General features: G+C 33.0%; 3 protein-coding genes across 16 annotated transcripts; 2 read left to right on the forward strand and 1 right to left on the reverse strand.

Moving 5' to 3' along the window:
- Positions 1-12: 12 nt before the first annotated feature.
- On the reverse strand, positions 13-13,531 carry LOC130629704 (serine/arginine-rich splicing factor 6-like). 14 transcript variants are annotated; one of them, XM_057443026.1, is made up of 15 exons: positions 13,389-13,531; positions 12,172-12,467; positions 10,319-10,405; positions 10,134-10,243; positions 9,630-9,645; positions 9,108-9,233; positions 8,231-8,266; positions 7,671-7,703; positions 7,427-7,453; positions 6,987-7,034; positions 3,759-3,785; positions 3,181-3,228; positions 2,342-2,377; positions 2,000-2,065; positions 13-1,818 (listed from the first exon to the last, which is right to left on the reverse strand). In XM_057443026.1, exons 3-15 carry the CDS (start codon positions 10,381-10,383, stop codon positions 1,713-1,715), a joined length of 744 nt encoding a protein of 247 aa, XP_057299009.1. In that variant the 5' UTR covers positions 10,384-10,405; positions 12,172-12,467; positions 13,389-13,531; the 3' UTR covers positions 13-1,712. The 14 variants fall into 14 exon arrangements, with proteins under 14 accessions (XP_057299009.1, XP_057299010.1, XP_057299003.1 ...); XM_057443027.1 differs by having other exon boundaries at positions 12,172-12,554; positions 13,389-13,517; XM_057443020.1 differs by lacking the exon at positions 12,172-12,467 and having other exon boundaries at positions 9,108-9,185; positions 13,389-13,530.
- Positions 3,869-5,776, forward strand: LOC130629703 (uncharacterized). Its single transcript, XM_057443015.1, has 3 exons — positions 3,869-4,382; positions 4,558-4,692; positions 4,920-5,776. Exons 1-3 carry the CDS (start codon positions 4,164-4,166, stop codon positions 5,628-5,630), a joined length of 1,065 nt encoding a protein of 354 aa, XP_057298998.1. The 5' UTR covers positions 3,869-4,163; the 3' UTR covers positions 5,631-5,776.
- LOC130629708 (uncharacterized) lies at positions 12,952-13,433 on the forward strand. Its single transcript, XM_057443032.1, has 2 exons — positions 12,952-13,077; positions 13,231-13,433. Exons 1-2 carry the CDS (start codon positions 12,978-12,980, stop codon positions 13,431-13,433), a joined length of 303 nt encoding a protein of 100 aa, XP_057299015.1. The 5' UTR covers positions 12,952-12,977.
- Positions 13,532-19,525: the final 5,994 nt, after the last annotated feature.

Here is a 19,525-nt window from a genome sequence, read left to right on the forward strand (position 1 = left end):
GCATTGCTGACTTTAAAAAAATGAATCAAGTTATATAGGTTGAGAGGATTATCAATGGTAAAAAATACTGCATGCACAAACTAAACAATAATTTTAAACATCTGATCCGGCATTGTAAAAGCAGCATCAAATACTTCTACTTTTAAACACACCGAAACGTAAGCACTCATCAATGCTTTTGAAAACGTGCTACGAAATACCAGTGCTTTTTGTTTGTGAATGAGTAACTTTAGCTTATAACATAAAAAAAAAATTATTCACCCTGATGCATTCTTTTAAGTTGGTATTGAGGAAAACTAAGTGACCAGCTTGCAAACAACTTTTCCTAGCTACTTTTTTATTATATCTGACACATGTTTGTTACCATTATATTTCCATTATTCAAAAAAAATGATGCACAAATAATTTTGAGTTTAATATTTTTGCAGAATATAGGTATCAAATGTTGCAAATGTATGGAATAAAAACATAAAAATAGAAAAAATACGTTTTATAATGATATATAACTATAATATAAGTGAATAGTAAGTGAGAATATTCATAGCATATTATAAAAAGATTGTTACATCATTTTCCATTTCACCTAATAAATCCACACCAAATCCTCTTAAAGTAATAAATTCTAAAAAATTCAATAGCAGATGGCTACTACAAACAATACTCAGTTTGGATAGGTAGCGTGACAATTTATTTTAGGGTAACTTTTTACTTGTGATTTTTTTGCATATCTCTGTAAATAGCTAGCTAGCTATAACTGTCCGCTGTAAAAGTCAGATTAAGGAAAACGTCAATATTTTAATTGTTAACTTGAGTGTCAACTACAAAATAATTTAGATATCTATTGTTAAAATTATATTTTTAGTATCTAGATCCAAATAAGTAGCCATCTAATTTTGACAGCCACGAAAACAACATTGGCTACAGGATTTGGATTATAAAAAAAAAATCTTAAATAAAAACTTTGAGTTGATTATTTTAACAAACATTTGTTCTTTTTTAATCGAATCTGCTTCCAAACATCTCGTAGCAAACGGCAGTAAACTCAACTTTAAATTGAGGAAATACAACAATTCTTTAACGTTTCAGTCTGTTTTTGCTTTGTTCAACTTTATTTCCAGTCAGGTGCGCACTTTTTGCCATGTTTTTATCCTCTTTAGAGCAGAAATCAGTCCTGGCAAAACATTTTTATTAATTTAATTAAAAAATACGAATAATATTTAATAAGGTTGAACAGGCGGATCCACAATACTTTGAAGCTGATGCTGCAGAATTGCTATCTAACTTATTTATGTTACTTTATTCTCTTGAAATCATTAAAGCAACCATGTAGAATCAACATTTATCTACATTTAGGTAATGAAGTTTGACAAATTTAAATTTTTTTGTCCAATTGTAAAAGTCCAAAAAAAACAAGAAGAGGAAGATCTTAATTATACAATTTGTATAACTTAGCCATTTCAGAATTCACAAAACCAAAAATAGATAAAGAAACAACCAAGGTAACAAGGAATCCAATACACAAGCACGCAAGAACTATCATATTTTCAAGATAGGAATTTCGCAAATTACATTTCTAGTCTATTTGGGAAAAATGAGACACATTAGTATCTGTGATATTGCCAACATACAGTATTTCTTTATTAGATAATGAAGAAATCGTAATTTAAACAAATTCTGACGACAACTTGTATCAAGTGACAAATAACAACAAGTCAGTGATCATATACATACTTGGAGGATGATCTATCAGGAGACTTGGAAGTTGATTTCCGGGATTTTCTTCTTGCAGGAGAACGAGATCTTGATTTTGATTTTTTTCTAAATGAATTTAATAAAAATGAAGTTCAAAAGAAGTTTAAAATCTCTTTTTCAAGCAGTTCTTTTTGTTAAGTAAATTTACAAAAAGTAAAGATTTGACATCTGTTATAGATGCAGTTCTCCATGCAGGGCTTCCCAATCAAAAACACTTCATTCGTGAGAAATAAAAGTGTTTTCATACCTGGATTGTCTTCTAGGAGACCGCGATGAAGATTTGGAAACAGACTTTCGTTTTTTGCGTCGATCTCTAAATAGCAGTTATTTATAAATTTATTTATTTTCATTATCAACAGAAATTAATGGGTAGAAGTAAACACTGTCCGTTATAAGTTAAATACCTTATTAAGGGCATTATACCTGACACCAGTAAATAAATTAACCAATGTTAGATATATTTTTGTTTGAACGATTTTAGGAAAACATTGGTGTAATAAAAATAAATACTGCATGTATTTATTTTTGTGAATGTGATGTGAAAGAAATATAAGCGGCTTCTAGAACAAAAATCTAACTTATAACTTACCTGGAACGAGATCTTGATTTTCGACGTTTTAGAGACCTGAAATAACAAATACCCGAGTTACAATTTTGTCTCTTTTTATAAAATTATTTTGTAGATACACATTATTCATTGCAGATCTTTAATTTTGTGTACTAAACCTATTGATTCTAACCCCACCTTAGAGAAGATGTTAATTAGCTGTTAACAACTAATTTGAATAGTATGGGGCAATTTATAGCTCGGTAATTTGCAAAAGTTTTGTTATATTAGATTATAATTGATCGAGGGAATTGATTAACACCAAAGCTGGAAGATATAAACAGGTTTTACTGAAGGTTTTGGATGGTGTGGAAGTGAAGTGAACAAAAAATTGTTAAGGAAACTGATCAGCCACAAAATGCAAAAAGTATAAAATTCTTTGCTAAAAATTCTGTTCCACGTAGCTTCCATATTTTAAGTCTGTTTAAGGTAACTTAAAAAGAAGTGAACAAAAAATTATGGAGGAAACTGATCAGACACAAATATGGAAAGTACAAACTTGCTTTCCCTAAAATTCTATTTCACGTGGCTGTCATATATTGAAAGACTGGTAAAGGTAACTCATAATGAAGTGAACAAAAAAAATTACTAAGCAAATTAATCAGCCACAACCATGAATATTGAAGAAACTGAAAAGTGTGAGTTTGCATTCATTATGGCACAGCGTGAATTTTTAGAGGAAGTATGAATTCATTCAAAACGTGCTGCAGTGTGTGGTGTGAAACAACCAAAAGTGTACAAAAACAAACAAAAAAGATCAAACCACTGGAAGTTAAAAAACTGTAATTTCAAGCACGGAAGATTTAAAAGAACGTAAATACCTTGAGCGAGATCTACTTCGACTTTGTCTACTGCTTCGTCTGGGAGATCTATAAAGAAGGGAAATCATGAATCTGATGCTAAGATATTTCTTTACTAGCAATTTTAGATTTGCAAATACCTGGTAACTATGTCAAATTTAATATAGTTAGTGCCATATTAATTCAATGCTAGAACCAATATTTTTAAATCGGATGAACTGATGTAATTTAAGTTTTGACGAATGACTTTAAAGTTGATTGATGTTTTGTGTCACTCAATCGCCACACTCTGAGCAATAAATATCATTCATAAAAACACCCTTTGCTAAGTCAGGATAAAGAAAATTAAACCAAAAATATAACACCAAGCATTATTATGTGAATAATTACAAAAATTTCTGGAAATATTATTAATGACCATGATCAGATTTGAATAATAGGAAAAATTTCGAATATATGACATTTTCCTTTTTTATTGTAAGCATTGGCCCTATTGTGCTTGCAGGCTAACACTCCCCCAAACTCCTTTAAGTTAGGTTAATTAGACAGAGAATGGTATACAACCAGAGGAAAACATAATAGATGAATTATCATAATACCCAGCCTTTGTTTTGTCCAAAGCCGCACTAAATGATAAAAACACAATGCAACAATTCACCAATGGTTGTAATTACGTCCATTCAAAAAAGTAAAATAACATTAAAGGGGAAGTCCGGTCATTTTTCAAAATTTGTGTGTTGAATAAACACCATCGTGTTATTAATTTCTGCAAAATCTTTTTTAAAAATTCGTATTACAAATGATATAAATGTCTATCAAAGTTTAGGATTGTTACTGTTTTTTTTCAAACGACGCCATCTTTTTGTTGTTATCATCGAAGTCTGGGCTCTAATGTTTATCGTGACGTATTTTATGACAACAGCTTTCTGCACGCCGGAATACTTCAGTTGTCGATTACACCACTTCAAACAAGTCATAAATGTACCATTGATTTTACTGTTATCATGGTTACTTGTGGTGCTTTAAATTGTGGTAACTCTTCCACCAAAAAATCGGTAGCTGATGTAAAAGGGTGGCATAACGTTCCCACCGAAAAAGAAAATAAACAACGTCGTAAGAAATGGCTAGCAGCTATGAAGCGAGATCCACCATATCCAGCAGACACGAATTTCGTTCTTTGTGGTATGCATTTCACGTCCGAATGTTTTCAACGCGATCTCAAGGTATTTCTTGCACTTCTTAAATTTTTCTTGACTTCTTTTCACATTATTTCTTTTGTAAATAAGCTTGTTGCGAAACTGTATTCACCTTCAATAATTTTCTGAACACCTGTCTTTTGATCTTTTTGTCCATAAATAACCAGGGGGTAAAAATACATTTTTAAATTTTATTATTTAGGCGGAGCTCTGTGGCTCTGTGAGAAAGTTTATATTATTACCAAACGCTATTCCATCGGTATTTTCATTCTCGAAACCGCTACCTGCAAAGCGTTCTGCATCCATTGCAAGAAACGAAAGAAAAACAAAACGCCAGGTAACCCAGCAGGCCAATCGTGGTTAAACATATTTTTACACGTTTTTTATAAGAACATTTAAATTTTACCTCAGTCTGGTTGTTCTTTTTTTTTACACTTTTTCAGCCTCGAATGTCTTTTTTATGTGCTCTTCCAAAAAAATGATCAGATTTAAAAATCTTGGAGTTGGAAAAAATATTTGTTCTTTTAAGGAATAAAAAATTTCTTAATGTGTTCATAACTTTAGATTGTGGATGAAGCTTGTACGGCAGAAGAAAACTCAGGTGGCCCGGAAGCACCTTCCCTAGAACTTGAGCCCCTTTTTAAGGATGCTATTACGCAAACTGTTGATGTCGTCATGATCAACAAAGAAGTTAGCTGTGCTACACCAATGCGAACAAAGAGCACTATGGTTCCTGCTGTGTTATGCAAATCAATGTCTACTCAGATGAGTCCAACTCAGAAGAAGTGGTTAACTGAAGAAAGCCCTGCTTACATCGCCCTGGAGAAAATTGTTAATGAAAAACAGCTACTAAACGATTTAAAACACGTAGCTGATTTCAAGCACACTGGACAGCTCGAGGTTTACAATTCCCTGTTGAATAAGTACTGTCCCAAACGCTTAGCATTCTCGTACGCTGGGATGGTTGCTAGGACGCAACTAGCTGTGCTTGACCACAACTCGGGTGTAGAACGACAACAAGCCACTACATCCGATGGGAGGTTGAAGTTCAAAGTTTCTTTCACCAAAATTACGAAGGAGTGGGTGGCAAAAAAAGTAATGGATCCGAAAGAAAAGAAATACCAAGAGGACTTGATGAAGGAAGTGTTTGATTTGGTTCAAAAAATCAAAGCTCCTATATTTTTTAAGTTGCCTGAAACACCCAGAAATATTGCATTAAAAATAAACCCTGGGAAGGAAGTTGTTGTCTCGAATATGCGTTCAAGATTTACCTAAAAGTAACCCCCAGGTTTATAAATGATATTTAGCATTACATCAAGAAACGCTTATTTTACAATTCCGGGGGACATTTGTTATATTTTAAAAACATATATTGTAAAAATTTCATTCATCATCTTTACAATTATACATGTTCTTATACATTTTATGTGTCCAAATCCATTCCTGATTCTGTGTATGGCACGTATACCCCATCGGGCTGCGGGTATTCATTACGGATTACCCACACAACACATGATGGTATAGGCTTTCGATAACCTATGCCCAGTCTTCCATACACCCACCATATATATTGTTTATAAGCAGCAAACCGATATGATCTGTTGCAAAGTTTATGACGAATCCCTCTCATGTTGTGAATAGCACCTAGTGCTGTCCGTAACACGGGTTCCGGCAAACAAACCATTTTGAATTCATCCGAATTTGTAACACACGTATGACCTAAGCGAAAAAAGAAAAAAGATCTTTAAAAAGGCGTACCCCCGTGTGTAAATAAACAACGTTTAGCTTTCTAAAACTTTGTTGTGACAGAACAGAAAGTGATTGATGTAGCAAACAAGGAAGTAAAATACACGATAAGAAGATATTTTAATCAACAGAAACCTTGAAAATGACCGTCCGGAATATCATTATTATCACGACAACATAAACTTTCCGTTTCAGTGACCATAATTTTACACTTTTTGCACTGGCACCACTCAACATTTCCAACACGATTTCCAGCTTCAACATTGCAGTTTTTAGCACCAACGTTGTTTCCTAAAGCTTCTAAAGCTGCAGCCACTTCACTTTGACTCCGTTCCGGTTCGAACATGAAAGGAGATAAACCAAACTCTTCATCTTCATTAAATTCAACATCGCTTACATCAGAAGAGGAAGATGACATAACTACTTCAAGATAAGTTTACTACTGCAAGAAAGTAACGCGCCGAATGTTGTTGTCACGAATGACGTCAGAAGAATATTAGTGTCCAGACTACTCGTTGCGGAAATATATCATGAAGTGAAAGTAGAAATGATATGAGGCAAAATTGCTTTTTTCATGACTTTTAGAACTTTTTAGCTGAAAAATTTTTTTTGGCTGTTATACAGACATGTAATATTGTGATTTTAAAAATTTTGAAAATTTACCGGACTTCCCCTTTAAGTTGGTTTAAAAATACAGAAACTTACATCGAAATTAAATTTCCACAATGGAAAACAACATTTGGTTGGGAAACTATATGGATATGTATTTTTATTTCATTTTTTACTTAAATCTTTTATCATACCTTTTATAAGAAGTCTAGAAGTCAGTTGAACAATTCAGATATTTAAGTGACAGGAAAAACAACAACAACAAAATTTAAATACCTTGAACGAGATGGACTGCGACTTCGTCTACTACTGCGTCTTGGAGATCTGTGAAATAATAAACAATATCCAAAATTAGATGCTTACACAACAAATGTAAAATTACATTTACCGATGTGTTGATTTTAACATTTTAGACATAAAATAAAAGTCCTTGTTCAATCAATCTAGCTTTTGGTACCTTTAATCATAACAGCTAAAATAAGCTGGTTTGTTACACATGGTACAACAATAAATAAGTTCTTAACAGTTACTGCCGCAGTTTCTATTAAGAGAACTATTTAGTCTAATGTTTCTAATTACCACCCAAGTTTTTTATCCACAAAGGTAAATAAAAACTTTTCTCTCTAAAAACCTCTAAAAAGATTTTCACAAAAACAATAGATTTAAAAGGTACTCGTACAACACAGAGACACGTAATAGAGGAATTATTATAATACCTTGTTATTGTTTTGTCCAAAGCTGCACTAAATGATAAGAAGATCAAGATACAAAAACTCACCTAATAAAATGTGGTTGTGTTAAGTGTTTTAAAAAAATATAATTATTAAGATAAAGTATTATTAAATTTTGTTCATTGACAACACAGAAAGTTGCATTATCTTGGCAAAAAGTTAGGGTTAAAAAAAATCTCCCTCTCTTTAGATTTAAGTTTGTTAATATATAAACAATAGTATATACTACCTTGAATAGCTTCTTCTTCGCCGCACTGGAGATCTAAAAATTAATAAAAAACAAATTTTGAATTGTTCAAACAACAGCAGGAGCACAAAAACTGAATAACAGCTTCAAAACTGTCACGTTTGTTTTAATTATAGATCAAAAATAAAATATTAGCTTGGAGTATGTAAGTAAAGGTAAGTAAAAAATAATTTAAAGGCACAACAGATCGGGACTAATTGAAAACATATATTTAAATATATATATAAACAAATAAATAACATAGTGCCCAAGCTTCTTTAATACACAGGGACTTAGGGCAACTAATTTTTAGGCAATTACATTCTACATTCCTGCAATCATACCATTTTATAGCTTCAAAAATTATTCGTGCCACAGGTAAAGATCTGTTACAAGAGGCAGAACATACGGCAATAAGACTGCATGGTCATATAGTCCATTTAATAAAGATCATAAAATTGTTGAAGTGGGGACTAATTTATGCAGAAATGAATTTTGGCCTAAGAATGTATCTCAATTTACTAAACTAATATACATCAATAGAAAAATGATAGACTTAATACCTAGTACGGGACCTTCTACGCTTTGGAGATCTAGACCTAAAAAAATATCAAAACATTGGACACCATAAATTCTTAACAACTACAAGCACTTAAAATAACGGACTGTCAACGCTCAATGACTGCCGAAATTTAACATTTGACTGTCAAGATACAAAAAAACGAACGGTAAAATTCACTGGCAGCTTATTGTGCCTTCCACGAGTAAAAAAAAGACGCTCCTAAAATTCACGCAACGAAAATAACACATGGTTCAACAAGAGTGTAGCTATATGGCAAAGCGTAAAGTGTATAACCGCTAAAACTCAAAGCGAATAAACAATTAACATTTACAACAAGCTTCAAAAAACAGTTTCATATATCACTTGTGGGTAAATTAAATTGTGAAAAACACGTCAATTTTCACTTTATTAATATGCTGTTTTCCTTGCCAATGGTTAAATTTCATATGTTTAAGTAGTTTCAAAATTTAATTAAAGATTTCCACATTGCTTCTCAGACTTTTTTTTGATTCCCAAAAATTGACTTGACCTGTCATTTTAAATTCTCAGCAGTCACGGTACTTTAAGCAATGAACTACATCATACAGTTAATTCAAAAAGTAGAGTGGAAAATAAAAAAAACTGTCATTACATTTATCCTAAAGCACTGGTATAAGAAAGAAAAGAAATTTACACAATTCCTGTTTTCACGGGGATATTTGTTTTATTCACATTTTCCAAATCTATTAAAAATTGTAGTTAAAACTGCTTTTTGATCTAATTTGTTCTACATATCTTCAAAATAAATAAATATAATCAAACAATATGAATAATGCAATAATGTGTAGAAACATTTTGACATTGATCCTAAATACATCTGATCCAGACAGGTCAAGTACCTTGACTTGCGACGTCTAGAACGGGACCGAGATCTGGATCGTCGGGTTCGGGATCGACTGCGTCTTCTTGTAGGCGATCTATAATTACCAGTAAAGTCGTTTGGAATCGACTTAACATCAAATAAACTAAAATTATGAAAAAACTGTCCCCAAAAATCTTATTAAAAAAGAAAGAAAAAGTTGAGGAAGTGAGGTCAAGATGACAAAGTTCTTGTATCTTAAACAATATGGCAAAAATAATGAACTACAGAAATCACATTTATATGTAAAAATGTTTTATTTTATTTTATTTTACAACAAGATTCATATACAATCAATTCTATTTTTACAGTCTCTTTTAGAATGATAGTTATAGCAATCAATTATAAATTAATATAACACGTCATAACTTGTCTAAGTACTCATGTCAAATCTTTAGGATCGAATCTTCGTCCTCAGTTCCCCAATTTAAATTAACACAAATAAGAAAAAATACATTTGGGAAAAAAGTGATAGGAAAAGATTGAAAAATAACTATCATACCTTGATCTTGTTTCACCTAAAAAAAGTAGTAAATATTTCTCAGTGAAAACTTTCATTTCATCATTTATTTCGATTTTGTAAATAATAGTACACACAATTGTTTAGGATTATAGCTGGCTAATTTTTATCATACCTAATTGGTACTGCAACAAAATGTAAACATGGAAATTCCTGTTTTCGTCTTTTTGTGATATGTTAGAAATAAAATAAAATATGTATGTTATATATTTCCAACAAAATTACATCATCGATGGAGTGCTGTACGATTTCATGCCTGAACCTACATCTCAGTAATGGTTGATCTAACAGCAAATAATACATATTGTTGTACTCGAGTTGAGTAATTCAAAAAAAATGTTTTTAGGGTACATATAATTAGAAAATACAAGGATTACAGATTATTTATAGCACAACTTGAGCCTTACATTCCTCATTAGGAACTAAAGTTCTTCTAAGGAAAGAAAATTATTGTTAATAAGAAAGAAACTACAAAAAACAACTTACGGTCGAAAGTGGGGCGTTTTACAACATCACGCATAGTTCTTATTGTAGATCTACCTGTTGCAATCCGTTCACTCTCGGGCTTCACAACGGGGCTCTTCGCATGAGTTACTCTAAAAATAAACCATTGCATGAATTTTTATTGCAAGAGATAGACAAAGGTATAAAAACAATAATAATTATTATACTTAAGAGAACGATTTCCAAATAAAACTCCATTATACTGCAGAGCAGTAGGTACAGATTCAACCATGGAAAATTCAATGAAGGCATATCTAAGAAGAATTAATAACAATTTTTTACACAACTGTTACAGACTTCAATCAATTACTTAAAAGCAGTTTTCTTTTCAGTCAGCTATTCAGTACAAAAGATGGGTTTTGTACCATGAATTTCGCATAAAAAGTTGAAGAAAAACTGGTACACAACTGGACTTAACAGAGTTCGGAATCCATATGAAATTAAAGTAGATGTAAAACTAATTTTATGAAGTATATAATTTCAAACATAAGACTCAGAAGTTTGTTAAAACAGGCCCCCAAATAGGGCCAAAATCGAACAAAATTTTCTGAAAATTCTTAAAACCATAGTGTCTTTAACATAAGTAAAATTTTGGGAAAACTTGTTTATCTCACAGTATTCCTGATTTCTACAGAAAATGACTTCCTAAACAATTTGTTCGTCAGAAAATTAATATGCATTAAACAAATTTTTGGTTGACAGAAAGACAAAAACAACATATACAGTACTGTCATAAGGTTTGTTAACATCGTGTTCGTGTAACGATTGTGGTGCATGCAAACCACAATGACATTGTGGTCTCCACGATTACCAAAAATTCCAACATTGCATCGCGGCCTTCATGCTAATATCATTATCTTCACAAAGGATCGTGTGTCCCACGATCATTTTCGCGAGATCCATGATTTCTTGTTATTGTATAGCAATTATAATTTAATTGTTTTTTTCAAAAAATATGTTATGAAAGTTAATTTGTTTATTTCAGCTTTTATCCTGTTCAACGAAGCATGTTTTTTGCTTTTGCGATCTTTTCTCTTTCTACGATCCCGTTTTTACTGTTTCTAAACGATGTGCAGCGATCTTTTCGCTTTCTACAATGCTGTTTCCATGATATTTAAACGTTCTACAGTGACCTTTTTGCTTTGTACAATCCCTTTTTCATGAATTTTAAACAATCTACAGCGATATTTTCGCTTTCTACAATGCCGTTTTCCTGAAATTTAAATGATCTCTAGCGATCGTTTAGCTTTTTACTATCCCGTTTTCACGATGACCTGAGGCGATAGTCTAGCTTTCTACGATCTACAACGATCTTTTCGCTTTCTACAATCTCGTTTTCATGATTTTTAAACAACTTTTTGTCGTCGCTCAATTGACGAAGGATCAAAATCTAATAATATAACTACATCTACCAACAAATAAAAAAAAATGTTAAACATTTTTATCGCTGCTGGTTTAAATTTAATTTAATTGTTAAGTAATTTATTCTTTGTTGTTGTAACAATACAATAAATCTATTGTGGATGCCACAATGTAAAGTTTAATCTTTAATTGTCTAAGCCACGATGTAACGTTCGTGGAGTCCATGATTAGTAAAAAAATATGCACCGTGGACTTTCGTGGTTCGTGTGTAGCGCGGTAAAAATACTAACCACGATGTTAACAAACCTTTTTACAGTACTGCAAGTTTTAGTGACTCATAAATATATATTTATGAGTGTTTAAATGCACACATATATAGATCTTCTTCCTACAGTACTCTGGTTTGTATTGCCCATAGTTAGTTCACCATTTACCTATGTGCCTTTTCTGGTCAGCAGCATATATTTTGGTCAGCAGTCTTGCTAGTATTTAAGCTGCAGTTGCCTCATGGTTTTCCTTTTCAGTTCTAGCAGTTTTTCTTATGTCTGCTGCTTATTAATCCACTTATATCTAATCAATCAATTTGCAATCAAACCAATCTTTGGCTAATTAAACATGAATTTATCACCTATATGGATGCTGTTATATTTTATCTCACCTACTCAAACGCCAGATGGCTCAGAAGATGAAGATTCAACTTCTCAAACCTTCCAATCTGCTGCAATGTCTGTCGCTCTTGAGGAATCGTCCACACTCAAAAAGAAACGTATCCCAAAATGTTCTGGCTGCAAGGCACTTCTGGCTCTACACGACTTTGGTATTCCCAGTCGTCACTGTCCAGGTCGTCGTTCTAGCGCTACCAACACTGTCACATCAGCTGCTTCAACACTTTCCTCAACTATCGCTAATAACCCAATGTCTTCAATCCAAAGATCTTCGCCTCTGCAGTCTCACCTAAACAACCCAAACAAATCTTCTTCACCGTCTCAGCTAGCTGCTCTTCGAAATCAGCTGGCTGTCTTAGAACAGGAAGAGCTATTCCTAAGGGAAAGTTTACAAACAGAAGAGCAACAACTTCTTAATCAGATTGCTGTTCGACAATCAGAATTCTCGGATCCGGGTTAATCACTGACGGTATTTTTCTGCGCATGCGCGATTTACTGCAGTGAAAACAAACTCTCCTGGAGCAGTCATTTTAACCTAGCGAAGCTGGAGTGAACACATAGAAGTTTTTAAAATGCCAAATAGTTGTGCTGCTCGGATCCGGGTTAATCACTGACGGTAATTTTCTGCGCATGCGCGATTTACTGCAGTGAAAACAAACTCTCCTGGAGCAGTCATTTTAACCTAGCGAAGCTGGAGTGAACACATAGAAGTTTTTAAAATGCCAAATAGTTGTGCTGCTTTTGGTTGTTCAAACCATAATTTAATGGATTTCCGAATAACAACCCAGAACGAAGAAAAATGTGGATAAGTGCATGTAAAAGGAAAAACAAAGATGGTACTGCTGACTGGAACCCAACTGGAAAAAATGTTTATCTCTGTGGGAAACATTTTACAACTGGTAAGTGTTATTTATAAAATTTTATTAATAAGAAAGCTCTCTTCATTGTAAAATAGACCATGCTCTGTGCTATATTATAAGAGATTAGTAACTCTTTTAGGCTGGCATTGTTTAGCTAGCTAGCTAGGTACAGTATTTGTTTTTCTTTATTAGGGAAACCAGTAAAAGATCCTGCACATCCTGACTACATACCAACTATATTTGTGTATACACAAAATGATTCAGAAAAAAAAAATAGAAAGATTCGAGTCAGCCAAAAAAAGAAGCCTAGCAAAAGCAAGAACACCCGTCGCACCAAAAAAACAGCGTACCTTAAATTTTGTTTCACCAGGAAAGCCACCATTACAGCAAAGTAACACATTTATTTCACCACCACTATCACCATGTTCTAGTACTACATCTCTGATGTCACCACTGCCAGAAATGCCTTGAAATGATCTTGGTGATGGTATAGTGTACAGTGAACCAAAAAGTCAGTGACATGACTTTAAACGTCAAACCGGCTATTTTTATAGCCACATCTGTCTTGATCGTCCAGTGGTAGGACACCTCACTGTTTTAAACAGTAGGAAACCCAGGTTCGATTCCTGGTCAAGACCTTTATAATTGCAATATTGGGAACTGTAAAAAAATTTTTATCGCTTCGACACTTATTTCTTCAATGTTGTAACGCATTGTGTCATAGACCTTCTCTTACAGTAAACTGCAGTGAAAAAAGCTTTTCACAGCTAGCGCAAAACGTTTGTTTTCACTGCAGTTACTCGCGCATGCGCGAAGATTGGCCAATCTTCAGCGGTGTGACGTCAGCCCGGATCCGAGAATTAGCTAGGCTTCGCTCAGCTTCTTCCAGAAATGCCTGCCCAGCACAAATTTTAAGCACTTCCCCGTTGCAGCAAACTGTAAATCCAACCAATCGTGTCCAAGACAATCTCCGCCCTTCACCTCTTGACGTACAACCGCCATCTTGTTTTGCTTCCCTGCTTGCTCCGCAACAGTCCGCCAATTTGTTGACCAATGGGTGAGAGCGAAGCTCGATAACCCAAAATCCTACTTTGAAGACAGAACGTGACTCGCTGGCCGAGTGTACCTGCTAAAGCCAAAAAGACATAGGGCAGGGAGGGCAGGGCACCCTCATGCTTACGCAGAAGATTTGGAAAATAAAATCTGGATCAATCATCATACGTAAGTACTCGATTAATCCTTCAATTTTATTTCCCAATCTTCTGCGCAAGCAGAGTATGAGACTTCAAAGCATAAAGGCTGAAATACACTATCATTTTTCAATGATCATTTTCCAATTATCATTGAAAAATGACAGTGTATACAGAAGAAAATGTCATTTTTTACACTCTCATTTCCAATGATCCTTAAAAATGAAAAGTTGAACATGTTCAACTTTTAATTTTTCAATGACATTTTTTTCTATTGTTTTAAATCGAATCCATTGTTTTCGCACACGTGTTTGTTGCACGCGATGTAGTTTAGGCGTAAATATAGATAAAAACAAAGATTTGAACAAGTAATTCACCCGAGAATGAAGACGCAAGAAGCGACCGAAATTTTTTTTGAGATTTGGAGAAGCCAGCCCAGTTTGTGGGATGTTAAATCCCCGTTTTATAAGGACAGAAACGAGAAGGCAAAAAGTTATGAGATATTCAAAGGCAGACTAGGAATGGAAGGTTTGTGTTATTTCGAATAGTTTGGATGAGAAAAGAAAAACATGTATATTTTTATAATCTGTTTTTCTTTTTAGAGAAATTAGTGAGGAGTAAAATGAATACACTACGAAGTTATTTCAGCGCAGAATTGAATTTTCAGAAGATAGAGTTTTCAACGATTCAACTGTTTCTTTAATCTCTCCAAGAATATTTTCCGTTTTCATGGACTTTTTACGTACCGTTGGAGTTGGAACATATGATCTCCTCTTTTTCAAAGAAGAACCCCCAGATGATTCTGATGAATCGAGAGTGGATGAAGTCTCTCCACTGTCTGACTTCGCTGGGTCATCATCAATCTCTGCATCATTTTCGGTAGAACAATCGATCTGTGAATGGCCTGGCTCAATGGATTGTTGTGGCTGACAATTATCCATTGAGCTTATCAAAGGGAGCAACTTGCCAAACCAATTTCCAAGTTCTTTATCTTCTTGGAATCTTTTAATTCCAGAAGCAGTTTTTACTTTCATGACTGCATTTCGGCAAATAGTAACACATCGTTTAAACTTCTGTCGTGTTTGTTTTACATCAAAAAGAAATTCTTCATTTCGTTCCTCACAGCGTTGTTTGATTTCCTGGATAACTTGGTCGTAGTATTGACTATTTTTCACATTTTTTACGTTGGTCATCAAAAGTTTCTCTTTGAATTTATCATTCTCGATGATAATGTCGATCAGATCGTCAACTTGGGCCTCAGGCCATTGTTTCCGTCTGCCCTGCTTCTTTTTCAGTTGTTTTTTATCAAAAATATTCTCGTTGTTATCCTCATCTTCACTTGTATTATGCTCTTCTTCGTACTCATAGTCCTACAAAAAGCAAACGTTGATCGTGAAAAATGCATCAAAAAACATATATACAAACATGTATATAAATTCAATGTTTTCATCTTACAAACTTTTCAATTTTATTCAAAGAAACTTGAAAAAAACTTAAAAAATACTCACAAGCTTCTCGTGGTCACCGACGTAGTCAGCCATTTTGAACGAGTGATTTGTTATGCTGAGGTAGCACTTTTTGATCAGATAACAATGGGATTTGGTGTTTTTTTTACACGACAAAAACAATGCCTTGCATAAAACAGGCCGAAGATCGACTGTATAAACCGATGCCGAACTTATGCCTAACCTAAGTGGAAAGTTCGGCAAAATTTGATAGACTTAAATATTGAGGTCGACCTTAATAAAATGTTCAGTTTATACAGCCGCACTTTTGCCGAACTTAAATCATTTTTAAATTTATTTGAGTTAGACGCGGCATAAAATCGGCCGTATAAACTACGCCTGAAAGACTATCCTTTTTAAAAAAAAACAAGAAGCCCTGGGGGCTCTAAGAATTTCGCTACCAAAATATTTGATGAAAACCTGCCAATTCGTTGTGTTATTGTGCCAAACATTCGAAGGGGTTTGGTGCATGAACCTCCGAAGATAAAGCACACCAGTGACATTATATCTTACAACAAACGCAAACAAAACGAAACGTGTCATAATAAACTCACATTTTAAAAGAGATTGCTAACAAAAAATACAGCCTATCATTCATGGTTGAGAGTCTTGCGATTGAAACGTTTATGGTCTTAAACGGCATTAGTTGACAAAAAATCAAAATTTTGACTAACTTTCAAAATTTTGAATTACTTTTTTTATTAACTGTGTCAATTTTTGTCGAAAATAAAGCATTTTAATTTTTATATAAATTTTGACCTGAAATGACATTTAGGTGACAAAAAATCAAACTTTTGGACCATCATCATTTTCAGCATACTTTATTTGTTAACTGTGCCAATTTTTGTTGAAAATGAAGTAGTCCTAATTTTTGGACCAATTTTGGCTTAAAATGACATTTAAGGTGGCAAAAAACAATATTTTGATGTCACCATCATGTTCACCATACTTTTTTTGTTAATTGTGCCAAAATTTGTCAAAAATAAAGTAGTTTTAATTTTTGGACCAATTTTGGCCTAAAATGACATTTAGGTAACAAGAAATCAAAATTTTGATGTCACCATCATGTTCAGCATACTTTATTTGTTTACTGTGCCAAATTTTGTTAAAAATAAAGTAGTTTTAATTTTTGGACCAATTTTGGCCTGAAATGACATTTAGGTAAGAAGAAATCAAAATTTTGATGTCACCATCATGTTCAGCATACTTTATTTGTTAACTGTTCCAAATTTTGTTGAAAATAAAGTAGTTCTAATTTTTGGACCAATTTTGGCCTAAAATGACATTTAGGTGACAAAAATCAAAATTATTATGTCACCATTATGTTCAGCATACTTTTTTTGTTAACTGTGCCAAATTTTGTCGAAAACAAATACCAATTTTGGCCTGAAGCGTCAATACTAAACTTCCCAGTAGTTAAGGAGCTTGGGTACGAAGTTTACATCTGTGTCCGTCAACGTGAAATCCCAGGGTCGATTTTTTCTCAAAAAATGCTCCAAAAGAAAAAAACGACGGTTTTAAAGAATTTCCTACGCCTTCGGGCGCGGAAATTCAAAAATGAGAATGAGTTTAAGATTTATTTTAGCAGCATGTGTTTACATTGTATGTATTAAAAATAAAACAGGTCCCTCAAGAGCTTGTGGCAAAAATTAAATTGCAAATGAGCCATGCCAAAACATTCTTTACATACAATTATTGTGTAACACTTCTCTTTCAAGAAAGGAAAAAAAAATTAAAAATTTTTAGCAAACATTTTTTATACATTTAAGAATATGAAAATAATATAAAAACTAAATTAATACATGAAAACAAAAATAATATTAAAATTTTACTCAAGAATAATATTGGAAAACACAAACCAAGCTTTAATGAATAATGCTCAATGTTTTAATCCTTCATTAAGAAGAAAATATAAATATAAATGTTCTAAAATATAGCTTTGCAGGTAAATTGTGCAATTTTTCAAGAGCAATTGGTAATTTTTACATGTGCGATAGTCAAAACACCCAAATAACATTTGAGAATGTGTGAGCATAAGTGCGTGCAATCATACACGTCTTATGGAAATCTCTGCAATATTTAGTAAATTAAATCTTAATTTAAAAAAAATTGAAAGACGTATCACTTACCCTATTTTATCTGGAAGGGGGCAAGTGCAAAGACTGTTTGGCTAGACATGTGATCAAATAACTTTTGTTGGGTATGAGGGATAAAATATATCTTATATAATAATACAAAGTGTCTGTGACAGGCATAGTGGATGTGTTTGTTTCTCTTTCAGGTGGCTGAAAACATATGTATTACTTGTTAACAGCCTGATGCATTTAGACTGACGTTGATTCATTAAATAAAAATAGTGAAGCCAATACTTTGGAAACAGTTGGAAATAACTGACGTCATTTTTAGCTATATATTTTTTTAAAGTTTCTAGCCCTTTATTGTATATCAACTTTAAAGAAACAATAAATAAAAATAACCTTGTGTGGGTAACTGAGAACTGGCTGGGACCAATATGAGACCAATTTCCTAAGCATTGGTCAACTCACCTGTTTTCAGGACAAAAAATCTTTAATTTTTTCATTGTTCTCCTGCCTTAGCGGGTTTTTCCACAGGCCTTATTAACTAGTAAGCTTTGAAGGAATAAATATTCCAGAAAAATGACGTCTTTTCTAATATCAATCACATTATTATTTCGTTTTCCTTACTTCGAACATTTTTAAATGAAAAAATATACAACATAAAAAGTTTAATGACATGATTGTCAATACTTATAGAAAATGGATCTTTTATCTGTATCATTAAAATAGCAAACTTTCTTCTTAGGGAAAATAGCTCAGGTATAATAGAGCTAACTATTGTTCTTAAGTAAATCTTTATCATGAACAAATTAGATACTCATCTAATTGTTTTTTAATCAGAATAAGTTTTACCTTGTTTAGCTTCACAATACATTCAATATCGTATTTATTGCGGGAATAGTTTCCTAAAATTTGTTTTCAGTATTGTATGTGTAGATATGGATGGGCCTGGCTACTTGCCTAAATATTTACCCTAACAGGACATCTTCCCCTATTGCTTAATTCAGTTCGCTTGCTTGTGTACTGACTAGAATAAAGTCTCCCCTTGCTTTTTGTACAGCATGCGTTTTCGAACAAGCTCGGTAAAATTTAGAACAGTTGTGCACGTTTCATGTGATCAAAACGACCTTAAATGTTAATTCAAGATATTTAGTAGGCCTTTGTGTTTTAATTCACAGTATTTAACCAAAATTTTAAATTTTGTTCAAGGATGAATTTCACGTTGCAAAAAATTAAATGCGTACGGCATGGATGGAGGCGTTGTTTTATAAATGGCAAGCATATGCCATATACCATTGGGTAATTCATTACTCTGCAAGTAATAAAAGAGAAACAGTTACAGTAATACATGCAGTCATGCTGTCGAGTATAGTGATACATAATAACTTTTTGTTGCCCTTCCCTGACCTCTTCCCAGGTTAACTTGTATTATGTTACATAAGTACATCGTCGTCCGTAGCGAGGTTATAATAATACAACCTCGTCCTTGGTCTAGGTTGTATTTAAATTAACGTGAATTTTTTAAAAAATTTGCCTAAAAAGCAAAAATAGCCGAATACCAGTTGGCTGGAACAAAATTTTCAAATAGCTGGCTACACCCTTTACTTTAATAAAAACTTTGGCGAAAGTCTAAAGTTTGTTAATTCAAGGAGACAACAGTTTCAATAAACCTGTAATACTTAGCTAGGTTTTTCACAATTAATTTTGTAACAAC

This window comes from Hydractinia symbiolongicarpus, chromosome 2 (assembly GCF_029227915.1).
Source record: "Hydractinia symbiolongicarpus strain clone_291-10 chromosome 2, HSymV2.1, whole genome shotgun sequence".
In the NCBI taxonomy this organism is placed as follows: Eukaryota; Metazoa; Cnidaria; class Hydrozoa; order Anthoathecata; family Hydractiniidae; genus Hydractinia; species Hydractinia symbiolongicarpus.

Bases quoted from the DNA above. Each gene is read 5' to 3' on its own strand.
- LOC130629703 (XM_057443015.1), top strand. From the start codon at position 4,164: ATGGTTACTTGTGGTGCTTTAAATTGTGGTAACTCTTCCACCAAAAAA. The intron at 4,383-4,557 runs GTATTTCTTGCA...TTTATTATTTAG, and splicing joins GTTTTCAACGCGATCTCAAG to GCGGAGCTCTGTGGCTCTGT. The intron at 4,693-4,919 runs GTAACCCAGCAG...TCATAACTTTAG, and splicing joins AAAGAAAAACAAAACGCCAG to ATTGTGGATGAAGCTTGTAC.
- LOC130629708 (XM_057443032.1), top strand. From the start codon at position 12,978: ATGTGGATAAGTGCATGTAAAAGGAAAAACAAAGATGGTACTGCTGAC. The intron at 13,078-13,230 runs GTAAGTGTTATT...TTTCTTTATTAG, and splicing joins TGGGAAACATTTTACAACTG to GGAAACCAGTAAAAGATCCT.
- LOC130629704 (XM_057443016.1), bottom strand. From the start codon at position 13,438: ATGTGTTACTTTGCTGTAATGGTGGCTTTCCTGGTGAAACAAAATTTA. The intron at 10,244-10,318 runs GTATAATAATTA...GTTTATTTTTAG, and splicing joins TTTGGAAATCGTTCTCTTAA to AGTAACTCATGCGAAGAGCC. The intron at 8,267-9,107 runs GTACTTGACCTG...ATATTTTTTTAG, and splicing joins TCTAGACGTCGCAAGTCAAG to GTCTAGATCTCCAAAGCGTA.